The 22,579-nt window shown below is 39.5% G+C and overlaps 1 protein-coding gene across 2 annotated transcripts in view; it reads left to right on the top strand.

Moving 5' to 3' along the window:
- Positions 1-22,579, top strand: part of XRCC4 (X-ray repair cross complementing 4) — a 184,602-nt gene that overhangs the window by 67,794 nt on the left and 94,229 nt on the right. Inside the window, exons 4-6 of one of the 2 annotated variants that reach the window (XM_074856531.1) lie at positions 13,041-13,207; positions 19,075-19,227; positions 21,233-21,336. In XM_074856531.1, coding sequence (XP_074712632.1) covers positions 13,041-13,207; positions 19,075-19,227; positions 21,233-21,336 — 424 coding nt within the window. The remainder of the gene's footprint in view (positions 1-13,040; positions 13,208-19,074; positions 19,228-21,232; positions 21,337-22,579) is intronic. The other variant, XM_074856532.1, reaches the window with a different exon arrangement.

Genomic DNA, 22,579 nt, shown 5'->3' with positions numbered 1-22,579 from the left:
CTAAAAGCACATTTATCTGGATCTACCTTCCATAACATTTGTAGAAACCTTTATGGATCTTATTGAAAGGGTTGCATGGAGGTTTTCTCAGTGTTACATGTTCATGCTTTGTGTACTTTCAAACCATAGAATGGTTTGAGTTGGAAGTCGGAAGGGACCTTAGAGACCATCTAGTACCAAGCCTCCTCACCGTGGGCAGGGACACCTTCCACCACCCAGGTTACTCAAAGCCCCATCCAACCTGGCCTTGAACCCTTCCAGGGAGGGGGCAGCCACAGCCCCTCTGGGCAACCTGTGCCAGGGCCTCACCACCCTCACAGTGAAGTATACGTTGTAATTAACTTTCAGAACAAGAGCTTTACACTCCTAAAGTTTTTCTTTAAATAAGCTTTGTTCTGAAGTAACTCTTGAATTATAAACCTTACCATAAATGTAAAATATTTGACAAAAAATGCCAGCAGATTAAATTAAAAATCCTTGGCAGGCATCCTTTCATACTTTTGGGAGACTCAAGCCTCAAAAACAAGTAAGTTGCTATGTGATAACTTTGTGTGCCAGTTGATTTATGGTAATGGCCCATGTTCTGCGCTTAGCCTGTAGGAAATGCATTCTGATTTAAGCTCTTTTATTAGGCTTTCCTTCTGAAATCTAAATTAACATAGTTGTGAACTGTTCATGTATTTAAGCCCTGAGACCTGAATCCAGATGTTATATCTAGAGTCTATTGTATTATCGCCACACTATAAGTTACATGAAAAACAAGGAAGAAAACAAGTTTAGATCTCCAAGTAAAGCTCATTTCCTAATTCATTTAGGGCAGCTTTTAAAATAATAAAATGTGCAAGTGTTTTACCCTGCTTCCTAAGGAAACAAAGCTTATGTGATCATGCTGTGTACCTCTGCTGACTGCCACTCTCTTACCTCCTCCCCCTTCCCCCCAATAACTTTTGAAACTACTGGCCAATTTCAAACAGATTTGACAGGAGTAAAGGTCTCAAAGATATCAGGTTCCTACTAGTTTCATGGAAATAGGTGGCTGGATGGAGAAGAGAGACCCTATTCATATGTCTGCTTTGGAAAAAGCTGTGGAATGAGATCAACTGTATTATTAGACACTAGCAAATCCTCAAGGGAAAGAGAAGTTATGAATGCACTAAATAAGGGAAAAGCTTTGACTGGTTTTCTCACCTTCTTAGACATTAGGGGATCCAGCACAAGAGTCATAGCCATAGGGAACCAGCCTTCAGTAGTTCCATTGCTCACAGACCTGCTTGCTACTCAGTGAGGTAGGAAAGTATCTGATTATTCCTGGAGCCATTGAATTAATGAGGAAAAAGATAAAAAAAAGGTCTTTTAAGGATGGCCTGCTTCAGTTGTCTTTGTAAACTCACTTCAGAGGCAGACTGGTAGCAGAGAGTTGAATGGACAGTATTGCCTGAAGTCTAGAAGGAAACGATAAAAGAGGAGAAGCATAAAAGAAGTTAACGGGCTTGGATGTACGCTTAAAATGCAAACCTGCCAGTTTTTGCATGGTGAAGTTGTAATTTCATCCCAAACTGCTTGAATTGTTTGTTAGTTATATAAGCATGACTCTGTTATCACTATCTGTTGAACTATAATGTAGTTGCCCGTTCCATATTTATTATTCTAATAAGTAACTAGTGCACCTTATCTTTCTGGAGTTTTGCCTTTGGCCTTTTTACTGTAGTTGCTCCATTTTTTTTAGTGAAGTGGAACATTGTATCTGATTACCATTGGGAAAGAATTGAGAGAAATACCTAATATTACAGGTGCTGAGTATTACTGCTGCAATGCATTTTAGTATTGAGAGTACTTCTAATTTTAAGGGATTCAGTTGCATAGTGGTCAAGAAAATTAAGTGGAAAATGAGTAGCAGCTTTCTGTAGCTTAGCACCTTGAGAGATAAATATTGCTTTAGTGCAAATACTGTCTAACTTTACTCAGTTCATGCCTTTTTTTGAAATGTATCTCATTTTTTACGAAGATATTATTTGATTCTTGATATATATGGGTTTAAGGTTGGAGGAGGAAGTACTCCTATGAGCAACAGTTTTTAGAGTAAGTTTGGGAAAATGATTACAGAGCACTTTAGGGTAGTGAATCATAGCCCGGGTAGATCTTGACCAGACCATGTCACAGCTGTCAAAATTCAGTAGCTAAAGACCATTTCAGCATGGAGGGGATTAAGCTTCACAGAAGTAACTGATTGTATAGATATGTGAAACATGATGTTTCTGAGGAGTGTAAAGATTTAAACAAGGAAGTTTTCCAAAGTCTTTAAAGAAAGACATACAGATGTAATGCCATTTATGAAAGAAATCAATTAGTTTCTTGCTCAGTAGGTGTCTTCCCAGGACACAAACAATTACTCTTACCTATCTACATGGCTCACTCTTTTTTTTTTTTTCCTTCTTTTTTTTTTTTCTTTTTTTTCTTTTTTTTTTTTTTAATAGGTGTATATAAGCCATATCTGATTGTTTACTATTTTCATTTACCGTTTTCTATTCCAAAACTACTTGAAGAACCAGGCCTCCTGAAATATACATAATCCCCATATCCTGGTGATTATTACAGGGTAAATGTGACAGGGTGAAAGAAGAATGAAACAAGCAAATAGACTGAATAGTGATTATCTGCAAATGTCACATAAGTTCTATGTCTATTTTCTGTGTATTTGCACAGCCTACTCAGTCATGCTTAGTTATAATTCTGAAGATTTACTTGTATAGTTCTGGTCATCTACAGTCAAGAAATGCAGATTGAAACTGGGAGGAAGCTTGTATGATATGAGGAATAGAGAACCTAACATATATGTACCCAAAGCTACAAAACTGAGTTTTAGTTCAACAGAATAAAAACAGACAGAGAAAAATAATTATCTGTAAATAACAGAGTCTGAACACTAGAAAGGGAGGATAATGCTATAAGCTAAGGAACAGTCTGTCCAAGAGCAAATGGATACAAGTTGATCATGTGTGTGTTTAGGAGGCAAATTAGGAAAAAAATGTCCCAAACAGCTTTCCAGCTAGACTAGTGAGATTAAAAACCTCTTAAAAACTTCGATTCCTTTATGAGAGGGTTTATATGACATTGTTTCCTGTGATTGGAAAGACTTGGCCTTAGTGAGGTCTCAGGAAAACGATGTTCAGATTTTGGTACAATATCAAAGTCTTCAGAGAAGTCCTCCTCCTCTTTTTTCCTGCACAGAGCAGTGGGATTTTATGTTGAGAGCTTCTTGTTGGAATGATCTCAAATATGGAGAGTCAAAATGCAGTGCTTCCAAGGACCTTAATGAATTTCAGGGAAATCCAAGTAAGAATAAGAAATTTAGACTGCTGAGCAGAGCTGGGTTTTCATGTTACTGTTTTCTCCACCAAGACAACTCATCCAAGTCCACTGGACCAGATGTGCCGCATCTAAGTGTGCGTAGAGAGTTGGTCTTTATGAGACTTCTTCCTATCAAATCTGAAAGCTCACAGAGATTGGGAGAGGTCCCAAACAACTGGAGAATGGCAAACCTTCATGCAGTCTTCATAAAATGCTGGATTGATGCTAAGAGAAACTACACGTTGGTCAGGCTCACTTTGATTTCTGGGAAAGTCATGGAGCAGCTCCTCTCAGAGCATATTTCTGTGCACATGAAGGAGAAGGTGGTGACTGGGAGCTTTTGGTGTGGATTTACCAAATGTAAATTATGCTAGACCATGCAGACTATGTCTGCCTCTACCATGACTTCTGTGATAAAATGACTGGATTTGTGCCTGAAGAGAGAGCGGAGGATGCCATTTGTCTGGAGTGTGGCAAGGCTTTCAGCACTGTCTCCCACAATATTATGCCCAGGTTGGGCTGTTATGGTTTGGACGGGTGGAGAACAAGATGGATGATGGAAATTAGAGGACAGTGGTTAGTGGGTCATATGGGCCTAGAGACTGCTAACAAGTGGAGACCAACAGTGGTCTCTCCTGGACCTGTCCTGTTTCATATCTTTAACAATAACTTGAAATAGGTGATGGGGTGCTCATCCATTGAGTTGCCAGTTGATACCAAACTGGAGTGACCAGTGGATGCCTTTGGGAGGGCTGCCACCCAGAGAGGCCAGATGGGGGAGTGGGCTGACAGAGACATATGAAAGTCAGGGGACAAATGCAAAGCCCTGCTTAGGGCCAGGAGAACCCCTGCAAGGGGATGAGATGGGGATGGTAGGACTGGGGAGCAGCTCTGAAGGTAAGACCTCATGTTCTGGTGGGCATTGAGCTGAGTCTGAGCCCTGGCAGCAGTGGAGGCCAACAGTGTCCGGGGCCTATCAACAGGAGCCCAATTAGCAGAGCATGTGAAGGGGCTACCCCTCTTTATTTGGCATTAGTCAGTTTGATACAGCATCTAGTTTTGGGTTCCCAGCATGAGGAGGACACCAATCAGCTGGAATTAATCCAATGGAGGGCTCTCAAGGTGGTCAGGGGCTGGAGCACTTGCCCTGTAAGGAGATGCTGGGCAACCAGGGCTGCTTTAGTCTGGGCAAGAGGTAGCTTCAGTACCTCCAGTACCTCCAAGGAAGTTATTGGAAAGACAGAGCCAGGCAGTTTGCAGTGGTGCACATTAAGAGGATGAGGGACAGCAGACATAAATCGAAACCAGTTTCCAGTGGGATACAGTGGAAAAGTTTTTCACTATTAGGCCAGTCAAATGTTGGGACAGGTTGTCCGGAGGGGTTGTGTGGTCTCAATGCTTGGAGGTTTTCAAGAGCCAAAGGGATAAAGCCCTGGGCAAGTCTGACCTCTGAGCTGGCTCTGCTTTAGGCAGGAGGTTGAATTGGAGACCTCCAGAGGTTCCTCCCAATCAGTGACTCTATGAAGAGCTTTCAGGATGGGAATCTGCTTCCAGTCTGGCCCATGCTGCAGTGTACAGCTTGATGAGGGATGGATGGAATAACTTGTGTCAGATCTTTCTTCAGCCTTATTTCTACCTTTTTTACCCAGGATCCAGATATTCCATCTAAAGGAAACCTGAGATGTCCTTCTGCAGTGTGCCTTCGTCCTTCTTAATCTAGTAAAATACAGTGGCTTCTGCTGCAAACCCAATAGAGCATTATTCCAGGGACTACTGTGGTTGCCTCTGCACCAGTGCATTAAAATTTCCCGGGAACATGCCCAGATACAGAGGCCAACTGATGGGGAACGATCTATGTCCATGCTATTAAACTCTCTCAGCTTCCAGAAGAGGGTCCTGCATGCAAACTGCCCCTTGGGAGTGGTCCCTGGGGTGCTCCAACTCCTGTGATGTACCCGCAGTGTTTGGTGAGGTGGTCGCTGACATGGGCCGAGGACACGTGGTGGCCATTCTAGTGCTTAGACATGTGTAATACCAGTGTACTCTAGTACCTGGCGATGTTCACAGTTTCTGCTTAGTTTACTGTACAGATGTAGCCTCCTTGCACTGCGATTGTTAAGGGGGCCGCAGTGCCATGAATGTGTGGGTTTGAGGGTGTGAGAAACAGCGAAGCACTCTCCAAAATATTTGGGAACCCCTGCCATACAAAATAGTGAAACCAGATGGAATTTCATCAGTTGATGTGGAGCTAATATGATGGCAATTTATGTGGAAGGTTTCTGCAGCATGTAGTAAAAACCTGAGAAAAATAGCAATCACTTATGTCAGCTGTTTTGCTCTAGAATAGATGCCTTCGTCAAGAAGGAGGATAATTTGAGGATGAAGTAATACTTTTCTCATAAATAACGTTTCAGGAGGGAAAGGGAAGAGTGGAGAAAGGCAGGATTCTTATCTTAAACTTGATTTTTGTAATTGGTGATCATATTTTTATGCTGACTGATGTAACCGGCAAGATTTCTTGGCTTCCATGGTACTTCGTAATTTTTCTAGCTTCCTAGAGTTTGCTGTTACAAAAGCAACTTCTGCTTTCATATTGTCATCACTGTATTGTGCAAGTCTAGTGTACTCATTTTATTACCACACCCAGGGATGTCATGGTTACTGTTGAATGATTTCCCTGGAGATAATAATGGCACAGCTTTAAAAAATCAAGACCACTCACTGATTGACTTAAGAAATAAAAATGGTATAATGCTTTCCAGATTCAAGCTTGTAACAATACTTTCTTTGTATAAGTGTCAGCATCATTCATTTGTAGGTCATATTCTTTAACCCTGTACATGAATTTTCATTAACATTTTCCTCTTTTAAATTCATAGGTATTTTCATAGCGAAAACTTATTTTTAGCAAAGTATTGATTCTATCTTAGTTCAGAGTCTGTGCATATATGGAGTAGAAGAGGTAGCTGGTACTTAACTGGTAGGAGCAAGGATGATTCTAGAAATCACAGCCTGTCTGTCTTGCAAGACTTCCAACTCTCAGCTGAGAAAAGAAGGTATCTTACGCTGCCTATTGTAATGCAAGGGACATCTTACTTCTGAATTAATGTAACATTCACTGTTGTCCTCTATGTTATGGCTAATTTCTAACTCTGTGGTAAAGAATTTACTTTCAGTACCAGCCATAGGCAAGGTCATAGTTTAGCTGACAGATTTTAATATCTTGTCCTAGCAAGATTTTCTAGGTATAAATTTGTGCAAGTGTTGAAAAGTAAGCAAGTAAAGCATTTGTTTTGGTTTGGCTCTTGAGATTATTAAGATGGCTTTTTGAGTATTGAAAACATATGGTTTCAGACAGAGGGATTTTTATTAATAAAAAAATACCCTGATTGCTCCTCCATCTTACCTAGTTCCCAAAGACCCAGCTGAACTGGAATTAATAGGTAACATGGAAAGACCAAGCTCTGTTAAGACTGAGCCCTACCATACCACTATCCCTACCAGCATAGCTCCCTTCTAGCATAGGAGAGGCGTTGAGAGATGCTCAGGATAGGGCAATGACAAAAGGATCTGTTGTTATATGGGTCTGCAGGGCTTTGCTGCTTCAACGCAAGGGTCACATCTGCTATTACAAACTGCAGGTCTTGATAAAGACAGAGAGGGACTACACAGCTGCTCCATGCTGGTGGGCTGCTGTGGAATTTCCCTCCCCCTCCCCAGATTGTTCATTAATATTTCCCTGGTGAAAGGACATTTACTTAGACAATACCTTGCAGGAGGCAGCATCTGTCTGCAAGGACGTAGATGTTACTAACTATGCTAACCCAGCTGATTGTTAGCACAGTTTGAAATACTATGATTAGAAGCAGAGTGCAGGGTTCTCTGAGTCCTACTCCAAAGGTGTAGGAAAAGTGAAAGATGAGTGAGGTGAGTTAGAGGTGATTCTGTTGTAGGCTGTAGGTTGATTCATGCAATTAAAACTCCATCAATTAGTTCATACACCAGGAATATTTTAATTTCAAAATCAGACCTAAATATCTGTGATTGTACTCACTGTAAAAATTATTTGTTAAATCACTTTCAAAATAGAGAATGAAAAAGCAAAATATTATAGGTTAGAATTTAAGTATATAATATAAATAGAAGAGAGGGAGACACTATATAGCTGGTATAGCCTGCCAGGACAAGGAAGGACAAGATCTGTCTGTCTAAATAAATTTTTTTTTCTAGCTTGTGGAAATATGGATTCTTTAAATATATTTTGGATAACAAGTACTGTTAGAAACAATTGTTAGGATATTTAAGCAATACAGAGAGATATCATGGCCAGCAACGCAGATGCAATGAGAATTTCCAGCATGAAAGTTTTTTTTCTTATAGACTAGTATGTCATAATGAAAAATTGTTGTTATTGGAAATTGGTTCACTGTGTCTAGCATTGGATTCTGCCTCAAAAGAGAGAGCATGCGGGCATTGCTGTCTAAATGACTTCTCCTTTTAGTGCATAAACTTCGATACTTATTACCTTAGGTATGGTAACTCTCATTGCTAGTGGAATGTAGTGATGCGAAGATTATATTTCATATATATGTTTTTTAAATTAAAAATTAAAATCCACCATCTCTGTAGAATAAAGTAATTTTTCATGCAGCTTTAGAATTTTTAATGAAAAAAATATGTTGTCTAATATTTTAATGACTTTTTTTTCCTCTGTGAAGCATCTTCCTGTAAACATCAGTAACTAGAAGAAAAGTTGCTTGAGACGCTTTTCAGTTTACTTCCAAAATGTTTTCTGTCTCATGGTTGAGATCACTTCTTTCCTCATCTGTAGAAGACAAACAGTGGGCAGGGTGAGAAGTGATGGGAAAATGACAGTTTGTCATAAGCTTCTAATTCTTGTTTTTATTTCTAAGCCTAAAATACCGGTCTAATGGGTAAGTGCTGAGTGTGATTTCTAATTGAGGGAACACAACTTGCTAAATGGTTCTGTATTTGTCTGTCTTTAAAAAACAACAATTAAAAAAAAAATCCAACAAACAATAAAGCAGATATTGAAGGAGAGAAATATATCAGTTACAGTCAGACTGTTGTCCACTGGGACCTCTAGCCGATCTGCTTATTCTTGCATAAATGACGTGTTTAGTGCTTCACTGTTTTACATAGTTTTCTTGAATGATCTGAAAGAGGAAGCAGAAAGCATATTAATTACATCTGCAGATGATATGAAGTTAGAGAGCTACAGCAGCTGGAAGAATGACGAGAAATATAAATTGGTCTAGAGAGCAGCAATGTGCAGGAATTTACAAAATGAGGCTCACCTTGGAAATGTAATCCAAATCGTAGACATGTTATATGTAAAACTAGCTAGTGAAGTGTTAATGTTGAGCTTTCACTCATGCAGTAAGCAAGATCTATTTATCTTGATATCCCACCGAGTTAACTGCTTCTTACGGTATCCTGATCTTTAACTACATCTACTGAACCTTCCTAGAACTGGTTCCAGTTTCACTACTGTGGTTTTGGTGATGAAGGACAAATAACTGGACTATTTCTCAGTTTAGTTGGAAGCAAAAACTAAGCAATATGGGCAAAAACTAATGTGTCCTTTTTTATGATTCCCCCTGCTTCAATTTTAATAGAATTCTGCCTTAGTCAGTGGTGCAAATTACATGTCTGTCCCAAGTTCAGAATCCTTGGATCTAAAATTGTGCTGTTTTGTGCATCTGCTCCTTTACCAGTTTGCTTTCCAATTTGGGATGCCAACAGGTCTCCAGACCAAAACTGTGCTGAGATTGCGTTTTCGTTATGTTGTTTTACAAATGGCTCATGCCTTGCCTTGATGCTTTGGGAATGAAATGGATCTGGCTGCCTTTATGGTTTATCAGTCTCTGAGCACTGAGCTCTTTTACAGGGGTGAATGCCAATCAGTTGTAATTTGCTCAGTTAACAATGTTGCTATTGTTAGTGCTAACATTTCTGTTTGTTAACTAGCCGGTGTAATAGCTCATTATAACAAATAATTTCATGTTGAAGAAATAGCCTAAGAAGGCTTTTTGGTACACTTTTTATAACATTGTGTGTGAAGGAGGCAAAACAAAACTGTATATCCAATATCACATTACTTTCAGCTTAATTAGGGCTGTATCTAAATGTCCCATGTTTTTCTGTACTGAGTGCTGGAGATAGTGGCAGTGTAACCCAGATACTTCGTTACTACAACTATCCCAAGTTAAGATTAGATGACTGGGGTGTGTGTGTGGGAGATACAGAACAATACTTGTTTTGCGGAAGCCATATGATTTTTATTTTTTTTTCAGTTGATATGTTGAGCACCTGCCTAATAAATTTAAGCTTCCTGGTGATGGGCTTGCTTTGCTTACCTTTTGTGGGCCTCCTAGAAATGGCCCACAGATCCCAATCTATAAGGCACAGAAAACAGCACAGTGAATTTTAATCTAAGAAAGTATGTAACAGTCAATTGCTTTGTATAAAGACTGGATTAAAGACTAACTGTTACTGTGTTGGATTTAGAAATGAACACCTAAAAAGATGGCCAACCCAATTCAGTGTGTCCCTGTAGCAGTGTGGCAAATCTGTCCAGCTCCTCCTCTCTGTTGGCTCGCACCTTAGCAGTGGCTCATCAGGCTGGCATGCATTTCTTGCTCTGCTCTTTGCAGCATGAGCTCTTCCCCTCTCTGTTTTGAGATTCATCAAAAAAGGTAGCATGCCCAAGAGCCTGGTTTGATTTCTTTCGGTTATAAAGAGAAGGACATTGTTTTTTCACATATTTTCAGGAATTCTTTCATGGCAGAGGTCCACAAAGATGAGGATGTATTTTGCACTTTCGAGACTCCACGTTGCACTGGCAGTATTGGTTTATGTAACATGTTTAAGTAAGAGGCTGAGCTGGTGTTTGCTTGTAATTACAACTGCTTTTGAAATGTCTGCTGTGTGTAATGGCATGATTTTGGTTGTGAGTGGAACCAGGCTTTTGGCTGAAATCTGTTGTTATTCACTTTAACCTGTTTTAGGATTATTCATATTTTATTCTTTTGTGCTGAGTAAACTGTAATTTGGACAATGCTTATTTGTCCTGATTAAACATATTTGTCTATACCTTATCTCAGCTGATTATATTAAAAGCATAAGACAAAAAGAACTACTCTTCTTGCTATTTCCTCCACAGTATAAGTAGAAGATTGTGTTGCTATTTATCTGTGCTACTGTGCTTCTCTATCTCTGCGGCTAGTGTTCAAGTGTGGCATGAATTCTTTATCCGTATAGTATGGTGGTGGCTTGCAAGTGATGAAAAACAGTTTCCTTTACGCAAATGTCCATCTTTGTTAATGCTGTCAAACAGCAAGTGTGATATCCAGGGAATACACGTCACTCTGGGAGTTACTGATAATGTAATCTAATTTCCAAAAATAAATTAAATGCATCTTTTCATCTATAGCCATCAGATGTATGTAAGCTAAAGAAAAACAATGTGTTAGAGACAGTACATGTGAATTTGAAAGAAAGGTCAGTGGCTAATTTTAAATTAAACCTTTGGGTTTGCTGCATTTTCTGATAAATTAAGCTTGCTGAAGAAGCTCATGATGGTATTGTGTTGTTGCAGAGACTGCCACAGATAAAATATCTAAGTTGAAGGACTGTTGTTTGTTTCAAATAATGCGTTTAAAATCTTTATGAGAAATTTTTACCATGCCTTTTTCAGCAAAACCTTATGTATAGTAGTAGTAAACTTCACTTTTTAAAAAGTGTTAACAAATGCTATACATTTTTTTCAGGAATGTCTTTTATTTAGTTGTTTTTCATGCCCTCCCAAGTAAAATGAACTAATGTGAGGAAAAAAATCAGTGAAATGGGATTTCTGATTTTAGTACGTAAGGTGCCACAACACAGTCTGAACTCTTCCCTAACATGTACCACTTCCTTTTTTTCTTTTTAAGTTGTTATTCATAGAATCATAGAATGGTTTGGGTTGGAAGGGACCTTAAAGATCATCTAGTTCCAACCCCCCTGCCACAGGCAGGGACACCTTCCACTAGCCCAGGTTGCCCAAAGCCCCGTCCAACCTGGCCTTGAACCCTTCCAGGGAGGGGGCAGCCACAGCCAAAACCTTTCTGGGCAACCTGTGCCAGTGTCTCACCACGCTCACAGTAAAGAATTTCTTCCTTATATCTAATCTAAATCTACCCTCTTTCAGTTTAAAACCACTACTCCTCGTCCTATCCTTACACCCTCTGATCAAGAGTCCCTCCCCATCGTTCCTGTAGCCCCTTTCAGTCCTGGGAGGCCGCTCTAAGGTCTCCCCAGAGCCTTCTCTTCTCCAGCTGAACACCCCCAACTCTCTCAGCCTGTCCTCACAGGGGAGGTGCTCCAGCCCCCCGAGCATCTTTGTGGCCTCCTCTGGCCCCGCTCGAGCAGGTCCGTGTCCTTCTGATGTTGGTGTGCCCAAAGCTGGACACCACACTGCAGGGGGGGCGTCTCATGAGAGCGGAGCAGAGGGGGAGGATCCCCTCCCTTGCCCTGCTGGCCACACTTCCCTTGATGCAGCCCAGGGCACAGTTGGCTTTCTGGGCTATGAGCACGTTGCTGGCTCATGTTGAGCTTCTCATCAACCAACACCCACCCTCAAATCCTTCTCCCCAGGGCTGCTCTCAATCCACTCATCGCCCAGCCTGGATTTGTGCTTGGGATTGCCCTGACCCATGTGCAGGCCCTTGCACTTGGCCTTGTTGAACTTCATGAGGTTTGCATGTTCCACCTCTCCAGCCTGTCCAAGTCCCTCTGGATGGCACATCCCTCCAGTGTGTATTACTGACATGTATTCAAGTTGAAAATATGGGTAATAGAGCATTTAACATAATAGAAACAACAGTTTTCCATTGTTTCTGCCAGACCAGGCGGAACAAATCTCTTCAGACTTCTTGTGTATCCTGTATAACATCCTCATTACTGAAGAAATACAACTATTCATTATACATCCTACCCTTTAATCTCATTGAATTATTAAGGCTACCTGTTTAATTGAAGGACTCCTTTCACAATTAAGAAGTTGCTGTCCGAGCCCTGAGGGAAAAAACTTGTGGACTAGTTTTCATCCATCAGGTGCATGGAAGCATTATAGAGAGGCATTTGTAGTGCTACTTTAAATCAAAGGTAATTAATGTTCATTTGTTTTATCAGTAATGTTTATGTAGTTGTTTTGCTGCTGTGGGTACCAGAATTGGGCAGATGGCAAGAACATGTTAGCAATACCATTGGGTTTTGAGTTCCTGTGGTTCTGCATTACATCAAAAATGCCTTTTATATAAAACCTGTGGTTGCACCTTTATACTACTGACCTCCTCTGATCTGTACAAGAGCAGGTTGTTGCTATATCATGTTACACTTTCTGCGTGGCATCTATTTTCCTGCCCGTTAGAAAATATGTCAGTGCTTATGTCCTGTGCCTATTGAATTATAAGTAACCGTTAAGATGTATTAGCTGCATAAATAATTGGTGTGTAGATTAATGTACATATTCCACAATTATTCTTGTGGCAAATTTATTATATCCCTTTGAACTGGAGGACTGTAAAATATTTCTTATGCTTATTAAGTATGTATTCAAGTTTATTGGAGCAAGGTTTTGTGATTTTTGTAGTACTGATGAAGTAACTCATTCGTTCCTTGTGTTCTAGTTTAGACTTGGATCTCTAAAACTACAGGAAGTTCCGAGTCCAGCGGAGGTGGTTAAGGAGCTGATCGGTTACTGTCTGGACTGCCTGGGAAGACTGCAGGCAAAAAATGAGCATCTGCAAAAAGAAAATGAAAGGCTTTTCAGCGACTGGAGTGACGTGGAGAAGCGGTAAGTTTAAAAGAGCAGGTACTTGATAAACTCAGAAATACACTGTCAGCGCCGGCTTTACTGATGAGCACTTTTGAAGTCACATACAGAAAGAACACAAGTTTTTCTTCTCTTGACAAGTGTTTTGAGCCCAGTTATCTACAATCCACGTAGCTGTGGATCTCCTTCCTGTGTCAAAGATATGGCTGGTATTGCAAACTTCACAATTAAAGCTGGTTTTAGCTTTATGAAGTAGAAAAAAAAAAATCAGCTCTTTTCTGTAGAAACTTCTCCACTTTCTTCAGGAAGCTTTTTCCTTTCTGTGATTTCCTGTAATTCTTAGGACTAGCAGTTTAAGGTGTTTACATTTTTGAGTGGGAAATAAGTTGCCATTGCTTTAATGTTTACATTGTCAAAGCAGCCAGAACTGGGAAGCAAGTGAGTTGTTGCAGGAAAAAGTACCATTATTTTGCAAGAGATTTTTATAACTGTCATTGCATTTATGATCTAGGTTGTGTGCCGCTGCACTCTATAGTTAAGTAATATATGTTTATTTCAGTTAGCATAAAATGTTTAGCACATACAAGTCAGGGATTTATCTTGTTTTTCTATAGGTTTATTTGAAAACACACATTTAGGAAGATTGATGAAAGAATGTAGCTAATTGGTGTTAATTTACCTTGAAAAAGAGAACTGACTTTTGGGAGGAGTTAGTTTTGTTTCCCTCTCATTAAAATGAGTAACAGTTTCTCCTGACAATCTCCCAGACAAGCTATGGTCTTCCTAAGTAGTGTTTTACTGCTTAACAGTTTGTTGAACAATAGCGTATTGTATAACCAGTATGCTGTACTGCATTACACGCTAATGTGTAATAGGCATTAGTGCTTGTATCAATTTCCATGGTGGTGTGGCACTTTTAAAGAGTGACCCCAAAGAAAAAAAAAATCACAGTAGCCTGACTGTCTTTGCTCTCGGAATCAGTGTATTCAAGCTTCGAAAGCTGGTAGCTTTCTTTAGTATGTTTATATTTTGAATAGCCAAAATATGATTTTTCAAAATAAATACTGAAAGTTGAATGGTCACCAAACTTTGGCCATGTCTACTAAGTCGAGAATAAAAATAATTTTCATCCGAACAGTGTTGTTTTTTTGGTTTGTTTGTTTGTTTGTTTGTTTTTTTTAATTCTTTTGGCCACAGCCTAGTCTACCCCGCTGTCTCTCTGCTCTTTTGGCTCCAAATTTTGGACCTAGTGTTGTGAGTTTCTTGGAGCTGAACAAAAGCTTTGCCTGTCTTTGTTCAGTAGACAGGATTTCATGCTTCACATTCTGTATCACTCGCAGTGTTGAGTGGTAAAACATCAAATATAAAGCACGTGATGTGGAGAATTGTGCTCCCTCATTGCCTGGAGCTAAGGCACATCAGCTCCAGTTTCAGCCCCTGCAGTTCCCTTTGCTTAAAATCTCTCTCTTCAGGACCTCATTAGAATTAAAACATAGCATGCAGACTTGCAAGAGCTGTGTTTATTCTGTTTAAGCACGAGGCACTGGATGAAATAATACAATCATCCCATTTCCATTTCTCTAATTTTCTTGACCATCATGAAGGTTTTCTGAGCTCAAGAACTTTACCCCATAGCTCTCTGGGGTCTCTTGAGATGTAAACTACTTCTGCTTTCCATTCAATCTGTAAAACGTCAAGCAGATTTCATTCAGGAGACTAAATCTGCCAAGTGAGCAATACGTAGGCTGAATACCAGCCCCAATGTACATGAGATAATCTGCTCAGCTGTGAACAGCTTTCTGCCGGCAGCCCTGTGCCAGGTACAGAAATGACTCCTGTGGCTTCCTTCTGCAATCCAGGTTCATGTAAAGGTGAAAGGCAGGAGCAGGCCAAAAACACCTTTGAAGAGAAATCCCCTGCATGATCAAACTGTTAAATTACTTATGCACTCTAGTCTAAGCTGTGTGGTGTCTAAGGTGTTGAGACTGTTTCTTGGTGAAGCTGTAACTATCTTAGTTTTCATCGTCTTGCTTATTGTGATGACCTAAGTGTAGGATTTTACCAGGCTGAACATATCCCTGCTTTTAGGAAACAATACATAGGCAACATCAGTATGAGAGTTACTGGCTAGGTACACCATTCAGCACTTGATCTAAAAACATAAAAATTGCTAAGACACTATCTGGCAAGATCCAAATAGAGAGGCTATGGAAATTTTCAAAAGGATTATTCTGAAAATGCTGCAAGTGGGTGCCTGGGGGCAAGTCTGTGTGTATTTGCACACCTCAGGGATGGATGAGTTAAAATATCAGAACAGAATAGCTCTTTGTTTAATTTCATGTGGATAATTAAGATGGTAAATGTAAAGTAATACTAATCTGTAGCAAAATAATTCCTAGGCCAATAAAACACAAGTTAAATTTCTGATTTAGGTGTAGTATGTATTTTGTGTCAAACATCTAAAATTACTGTAGACAAGCCAAAATCAAAACAGCTGCTAATTTATGTTGTGGTCAACTACAGTGACAGTATGTTTAAACTACAAAGAGCTTATAAAAATGCAGGCTAGGTAGTCTGGTGCTTGAAACTGACTCTTCAGCATTAGCTCATCAAGATTCGATACCATTGCCCATCTTGGGGGAAGGGTGAAATGTAATAGAGTGCTGTCATAAGACCAGTAATTATTTTAGAGCGCTGAGGACAAGGATAAATAGCAGAGATGTTGAACTTTTTCTTTCTAGTATCGGAGTGTGGAAAATGTATAAATGCCGTTAAGTTACATAGTTCAACATTAACGTCTGTGAAGCATGTGTGATTGCCCTACGTTTAGGCAGCACTTAAGAACTGGACAGTTACCGTATTTTTTCAATTACTGATCATAACCATTCCTAATACTAGCTGCTTTCAGTAGGCTGTGCAAGTTTTTTGGTGGTTGTCAACTTGGGCATGTTGACATAAAAGCATTTCACTTACATAACAGAGAGATCTAAGAATATAAAAATTGGAAGGCACGTGCAAATAAGACTTGCACCACTCTAGCCATTATCATTTGTTTTCACAGTACCTGAAAGTTGTCTTTCAGATGAGCAGCTTCTTTATTTGGCCTCGGGAGATGGTAATTTAGTGAGACAAATCACATACAGGCACAAGCACGTGACAAATTGCAATTACAGTTTGTATTTGTAACCGATGAGGTATTGGAATGAAACCCAGCCAGCTTTGCTTAGTGGTCACATAATTCAGGTAATGCACGCCTCAGTGAATCCTAAAGACTATGCAGAGTTATAGCCAGAGCCACCCCACACACACATACGTTCTGTGTAATTAACGTGTCCCTGTTCTCAAGCAGCAGAGGACTGTTGCTTTTTACTAATCCATTTCTGAGTATCATCATACACCATATAATAGTATATTTTTTAAAGGGTCGTAACTTGCAAATATAGCATTAATGTAATACTATTTTACAGTGATTGAATGTTACGCCAAATTAATGTCATAGTGATGTCTAGAATGGATTTACATACAGATTACTTTAAACAACAGGAAAAAATAAAAAAAGGTGTTCACGTAAATGAAAACAATCATAAGATTAACTGATGGCATTCTACTAATTGATTTTGCCTACAGAGAAGAGTTAGTATTCTAATTATGCATATAGTCTGTATGTATATTTTGAGAAGGTAATATTTAGCTCCAGAGGCTGAAAAAATTGACTATTCTTGCAGTAGGTTCCTATACTGTTCTTATTAGCGTCCAGACAGCATCAACTTTACCTCATCGAGAGTTTACATTTATGTGGATTTTCGTCAGTGGATGTCTGCAGGATGCAAGGGCCTCACTGAAGTTATCTCATATGACACCTTTTTGGCCAAGGATGCAAAATGTCTCAGTGTAACTACGTAAACCAGCCTCAGCTGCTCTGACACAAACCAGTCCATTGGCAAACTAAAGGCACAGTAGTAAGCACTTTCTTTAGTTAGTATTGTTCTGTGTGCGGGGAAGAGGACTCTTCTGTAGGATTTGATACAGACAGGATTACCATATATTACACAAAATCTTTGTTTTCCATTTTTATGTGTACAGACATAATTAGTTTCAAGCATGTAAATGGGAATTTACCCAACGGCTGTATTTTTTTTTTTTTTAATCTTTTTTTTTCTAATGGCTGAATTCTACTTGACAAGTGGAAGGCAGTTCCCATCCTTACCTTTCTTCTTCCATGAGCTGGCCAAGGCACTTCTGGAACCCGTATTAGGGTTTATGATTCTTTGTGAGTTGCCTGTTTGCTCCCCACTAAACAGTTAACTTTTGTAGGTGGAAAGTCTCCCGGTAGTTGATTAGTACATATGATCTTTCATTTAGGAATTATTGAACTGATCTATATGGTAATGATGTTCTGCTATTTGCATTTAAATTAGATGAATTATTTATCAACTATCAAGCATATCCCTAAAGCATTGCACAGTAGACTTATTACTTTATGAGATTATTTTTCTATTGTCTTTCTTCTTACATCATATATGGTTTTGATCTATGAACAAAATAATCGGTATTTATATAGGAAGTCTGTTGAAATTTCTTATCTTATAAATTAATATTTTTTTAAATCTGTTATGTGTTCAGGTTTAATAACAAAGGAAGCCTTCTAAACTTTTTACAAACCTTGCACAAGTTGGTGAAAAGAATATTGTTTATAAGCTATGACTGGTTGCTGTAATGCTGTAGTTACCACGATCAGTCAGATTATCAAGATGTTTATTTGCTTGTTACAAACACAGCTATTAAAATGTTTGTTGTTCAACCCAAGGACTAATAAGTTATGAAATACAAGTAGTAAATACAGGATCACATTCACTATAAGTCACATCATTTATTGTGCTCATGTTTGCTTATATTCCAGTTTTGCTTTGCTTATGAGACAGTATACATCCATATTCTTAATTTTATATTTCCATTGTGCTTCATTTTGTTGACATTGACTTACCTAATGGTGCACATTATACCTTTAAAAACCTGAAGAATATTTTACTCTGAAGATATTAATTAAGAGCATTGCAAAAACATTTTTATATATATTGTGTTTTGTCCTCTACCAAGTAAATGTGATTGCTTCAGGTGGAAAAACAAAAATAAAATCTGCCTAGTGGTGGCTGCGAGTGTACCAAGATCTCAGCTCTGTATCTGTGTAATTCGAAATGGAGTCTGTGGCACTGGAGTTATTAGCATTGTAGGTCTGAATGCCTGTAAGAGATTACAGTTGCCATCAGGTGTTGCTGCAGTGTCCTGTTGTGCTTTGCCAGGAACGGGTTTCTATACCTTGCCAGCTCACCAGAACAGAACATGCAAGGGGAGTCCTGGCCAGGAAAGAGTTCTGGAGCTGTCCTGGTTGCCCAAAGTATTTGGTGGTCATCTCAGCCCATGTTGGAGTGGAATTGCCTATTTCTTGTTTCTTTTTTTTCCTGTTCAAATATATTTCAAGTCAGAGTGTGTGCTCCAGATTTGGGACATATCAAGCTTTATCATACCTATTTGTAATCTCAATATGTGAGTCCTGCCCACTATGGTGAATTCAGCATTGAAACTAAAGAACAGTTCCCTATTTAAATTTTAATTGTCATACATGCATGTTTTCAAGAACCTATCAAAAAAAAAGCACAAAGAGAAAATTTTCCCCTTGGAAAGTTTCCCTTTTTGGTAGGAAAGTTCATTGTACTTTTCTGTGAAAAAAGGGTTCTTCTGGCCTGTTTCAGACACAAGATGCTTGACTAGTCATGCGTGGTTTGGTATGGGATTCGTGCAGTAGGAAGGCTGGCCTCACTACAGAATTTTCTTCCAGGAAACACAGAATTTTGAAAAGAAATAGCATAACAGTTAATTTTACATTGTAGGCTGGAAAAATGCGTGGAAGCTAAAGAAGAACTAGAGGCAGATCTTTATAACCGGTTTATTTTGGTGCTGAATGAAAAGAAGGCAAAGATAAGAAATTTACAGAAGTTACTGAATGAAGCTAAAGAATTGGTAGCAGATGCCAAATGTACAAGGTATTTTTAATTTTCCTGAGTTACTTGATATCATGCCTGATGCATGTTTTAGTTTAGTTTCCATTTCTTTGGCTCTAGCAGTGAGTGACAGTTCTTCCTGGCTAAGTGCTTGGTTATCCAGAACAATACTGTGGGTCATGAAAGCAGAGGATTATTTGTGGCATCACTGAATATAACAGCATATTCCTTTGGATGCAGTAGCCAAGAACTAAATATTCAATGAATCTGTCCTCTTTTTTCTCTTAGATTGCAATTGATCTTCCGATCAGGCTATGATTCTGCCATATCCATAGGTTTTATTTTCATATCCATTCTTCCTGAATTATTTGATTCCTTTTGTCCTTTGGGAAACAAAAATGGCAAAATCTAAATGTTTTTATGTACTTTTCTCTGAATAATTTTGAAATAAAGATGAATCATTCGAATGCTACAACACACCTTAATTTGTTTGCCATTTTTATCCTGTTTTTTTATATATTAGCTTACCTTTTATTGTCTGTTCTTGTCTATGAATGTGGTAAGCTGTTCTGCATGGGGACTTTATGTTGACTTCACAAAATCACAGAATCGTCTAGGCTGGAAAAGACCTTGAGGATCATCCAGTCCAACCATCAACCCAACATTAACAGTTCCCAACTACACCAGATCCCTCAGCACTATGTCGACCCGACTCTTAAGCACCTGCAGGGATGGGGACTCCACCACCTCCCTGGGCAGCCCATTCCAACGCCTAACAACCCCTTCTGGAAACAAATACTTCCTAATACCTAGTCTAAACCTTCCCTGGAGCAACTTGAGGCCATTACCTCTTGTTCTATTGCTTATTACTTGGTTAAAGAGACCGGCCACCAACTGGATTTAACTCCATTCACCACAACTCTTTGGGCCCGGCCATCCAGCCAGTTTTTTACCCAGCAAAGCGTGTGATCATCCAAGTCATGAGCAGCCAGTTTCACCAGGAGAATACTGTGGGAAACAGTGTCAAAGGCCTTACTAAAGTCGAGGTAGACAACATCCACAGCCCTTCCCTCATCCAGTAAGTGGGTCACCCTGTCGTAGAAGGAGATCAGGTTTGTCAAGCAGGACCTGCCTTTCATAAACCCGTGCTGACTGGGCCTGATCATCTGGTTGTCCCACATGTGTTGTATGATGGTACTCTGGATGAGCTGCTCCATCAGCTTCCCGGGCACCAAAGTCAAGCTGACAGGCCTGTAATTTCTTGGATCATCCTTCTGAGCCTTCTTATAGATGGGCATCACATTGGCCAGTTTCCAATCTGTCAGGACCTCCCCGGTCAGCCAGGACTGCTGGTAGATGATGGAAAGCGGCTTGGCGAGCACCCCAGCCAGCTCCTTCAGCACCCTCGGGTGTATCCCATCTGGGCCCATAGACTTGTGTGTGTCTGTGTGATGCAGTAGGTCACTGACTATCTCCTGGATTGCAGGGGGGTCGTTCTCCCAGTCTCTGTCTTCTGGCTGAGGAGGCTGGATTCCCTCAATACAACTAGTCTTGTTATTAAAGACTGAGGCAAAGAAGGCATTAAGGACCTCAGCCTTCTCCTCGTCACTTGTTACCATGTTTCCTCCTGCGTCTAGCAGGGGATGGAGCCTCTCCCTGGTCTTTCTTTTGCTGTTGACATACTTATAGAAACATTTCTTGTTGTCCTTGATTGCTGAAGCCAGATTAATTTCCAGCTGGGCTTTAGACCTCCTGAATTCTGCCCCTGCATAGCCTCACAGCCTCTTTGTAATCACTGTGAGTGGCTAGCCCCTTCTTCCAAAGGCTGTAAACTCTCCTTTTCTCCCTGAGTTGCAGCCAAAGCTCCCTGTTTAGCCAGGGTGGCCTTCTCTGTCGCCAGCTTCTCTTACAGCACCTGGGGATCTTGTATCAGCTTGCATTGCCTCTAAGACAGTGCAGAAATAATTATAAATTCTTTGAAGGAATAATAGATGAAAATGAGGTGTTTGCTTTTTTCCCAGTTTTTTTTTTTTTTTTTTTTTTGTAGGGGTAGTATAGCTACCACTCAGATGACTACAGTGAGAGAAAATGACTATGATGGCAGCACTGATGAGGAAAGTGAAAATTTAACACAGGCCTCATTACCATCAGGTAAGACAGAATGTATTGTCTTTGGGGAATATCATGGACAGGCCAATCACTTTATGTGAATAAACCTTAATGAAGACAAAATAGTACCTGACAAATTGCTCTGTGACAAGCCAACCTGCAAGCCTTAAAAGTATCTCTCTTGAAGCAGATATAATACTGGCATTTTCGAATTAGAGAGGAAGTTTAAAAGCATGTTGCACAAGTGATGGTACTGTCGTTTCTTCCAAAATGACAAATTACATACTTTGCAGAACTAATGACAGTCTAACAGTATCTGAACCATCAACAATTCCATTTTAAATTCTAGGAATCATGATGTGTATGCAATGATTGCTAAAATGTAAAATGTAGTTCCTGGCAGTTTCAGCAGTGTTTAAAAGGGGAAAGAAAGGATGTGTAATGGCTATAAAAAGACCCGTGTGCATAAATGGAATAAAAATGTATTTATAGCAGAATTAATTTTAATTTGTTAGTGAATTTTTGGCCTCATGAAAGTGCTCATGAAACTTGACTAGTTTTTCCAGGACTAGAGAATTGTAAAGTGTATGGGATACAGCAATTGCCCATGCTACAATACAAGATATTTAACTGTGAATCATAGAGATTTTGGCATATTTTGGCTGACTAGTAGGAATATGCAAAACAAATGCTATCAGAGTTTTAGAACTGCATTGACACTTGCCATATAGCTATTATAAACTACTCTTCAGATCTGCAAAATTTGCTAGAGGTTCTCTCACTGGAACTTTGTATTTCCACCATAGGCAAGAGTAATCAAGATGATAACTTACTACAACTGTTTACTGTGCAGTCTGGGAACCAGAAGTGTTCCAGACCCTGATACCAGTGGTATCCAGCTTTGTAATTTGTATCAGCCTGTTTTCTGAGGAGTTTCTAATATAATATAAAGTAGGCAGAGCTTCAGACAAATGTACAAAGTTGCAATTATGGAAAGAAATTCTTTTGTATAGTACTATGCTCTTCAGAAATACTTGCTTTCAAGTGGTATTTGGTCAGTTCAGATAATGTAGGGAGAAATACTTTACATTTAATAAAAAGGCAGGGGAAGTAGAAAGGATTATTTTGCTAGCTTCAGTAGGACTTAATTAGCTCAGTGTGAGTTCTGAGACAGACATATGTATTTAAAAATGAAAACAACCCCCCACTGCCCTACTCTGGCAATCATGAGGGACTGGACTGATCAATATTATAGGAAAAAAATAGCAACTGTATTTTTACTTGA

Source organism: Strix uralensis, chromosome Z, assembly GCF_047716275.1.
Source record: "Strix uralensis isolate ZFMK-TIS-50842 chromosome Z, bStrUra1, whole genome shotgun sequence".
NCBI classification, from domain to species: Eukaryota; Metazoa; Chordata; class Aves; order Strigiformes; family Strigidae; genus Strix; species Strix uralensis.
Note: the sequence above shows the minus strand (reverse complement) of the source record. Positions and strands in the feature narration are given on the sequence as shown.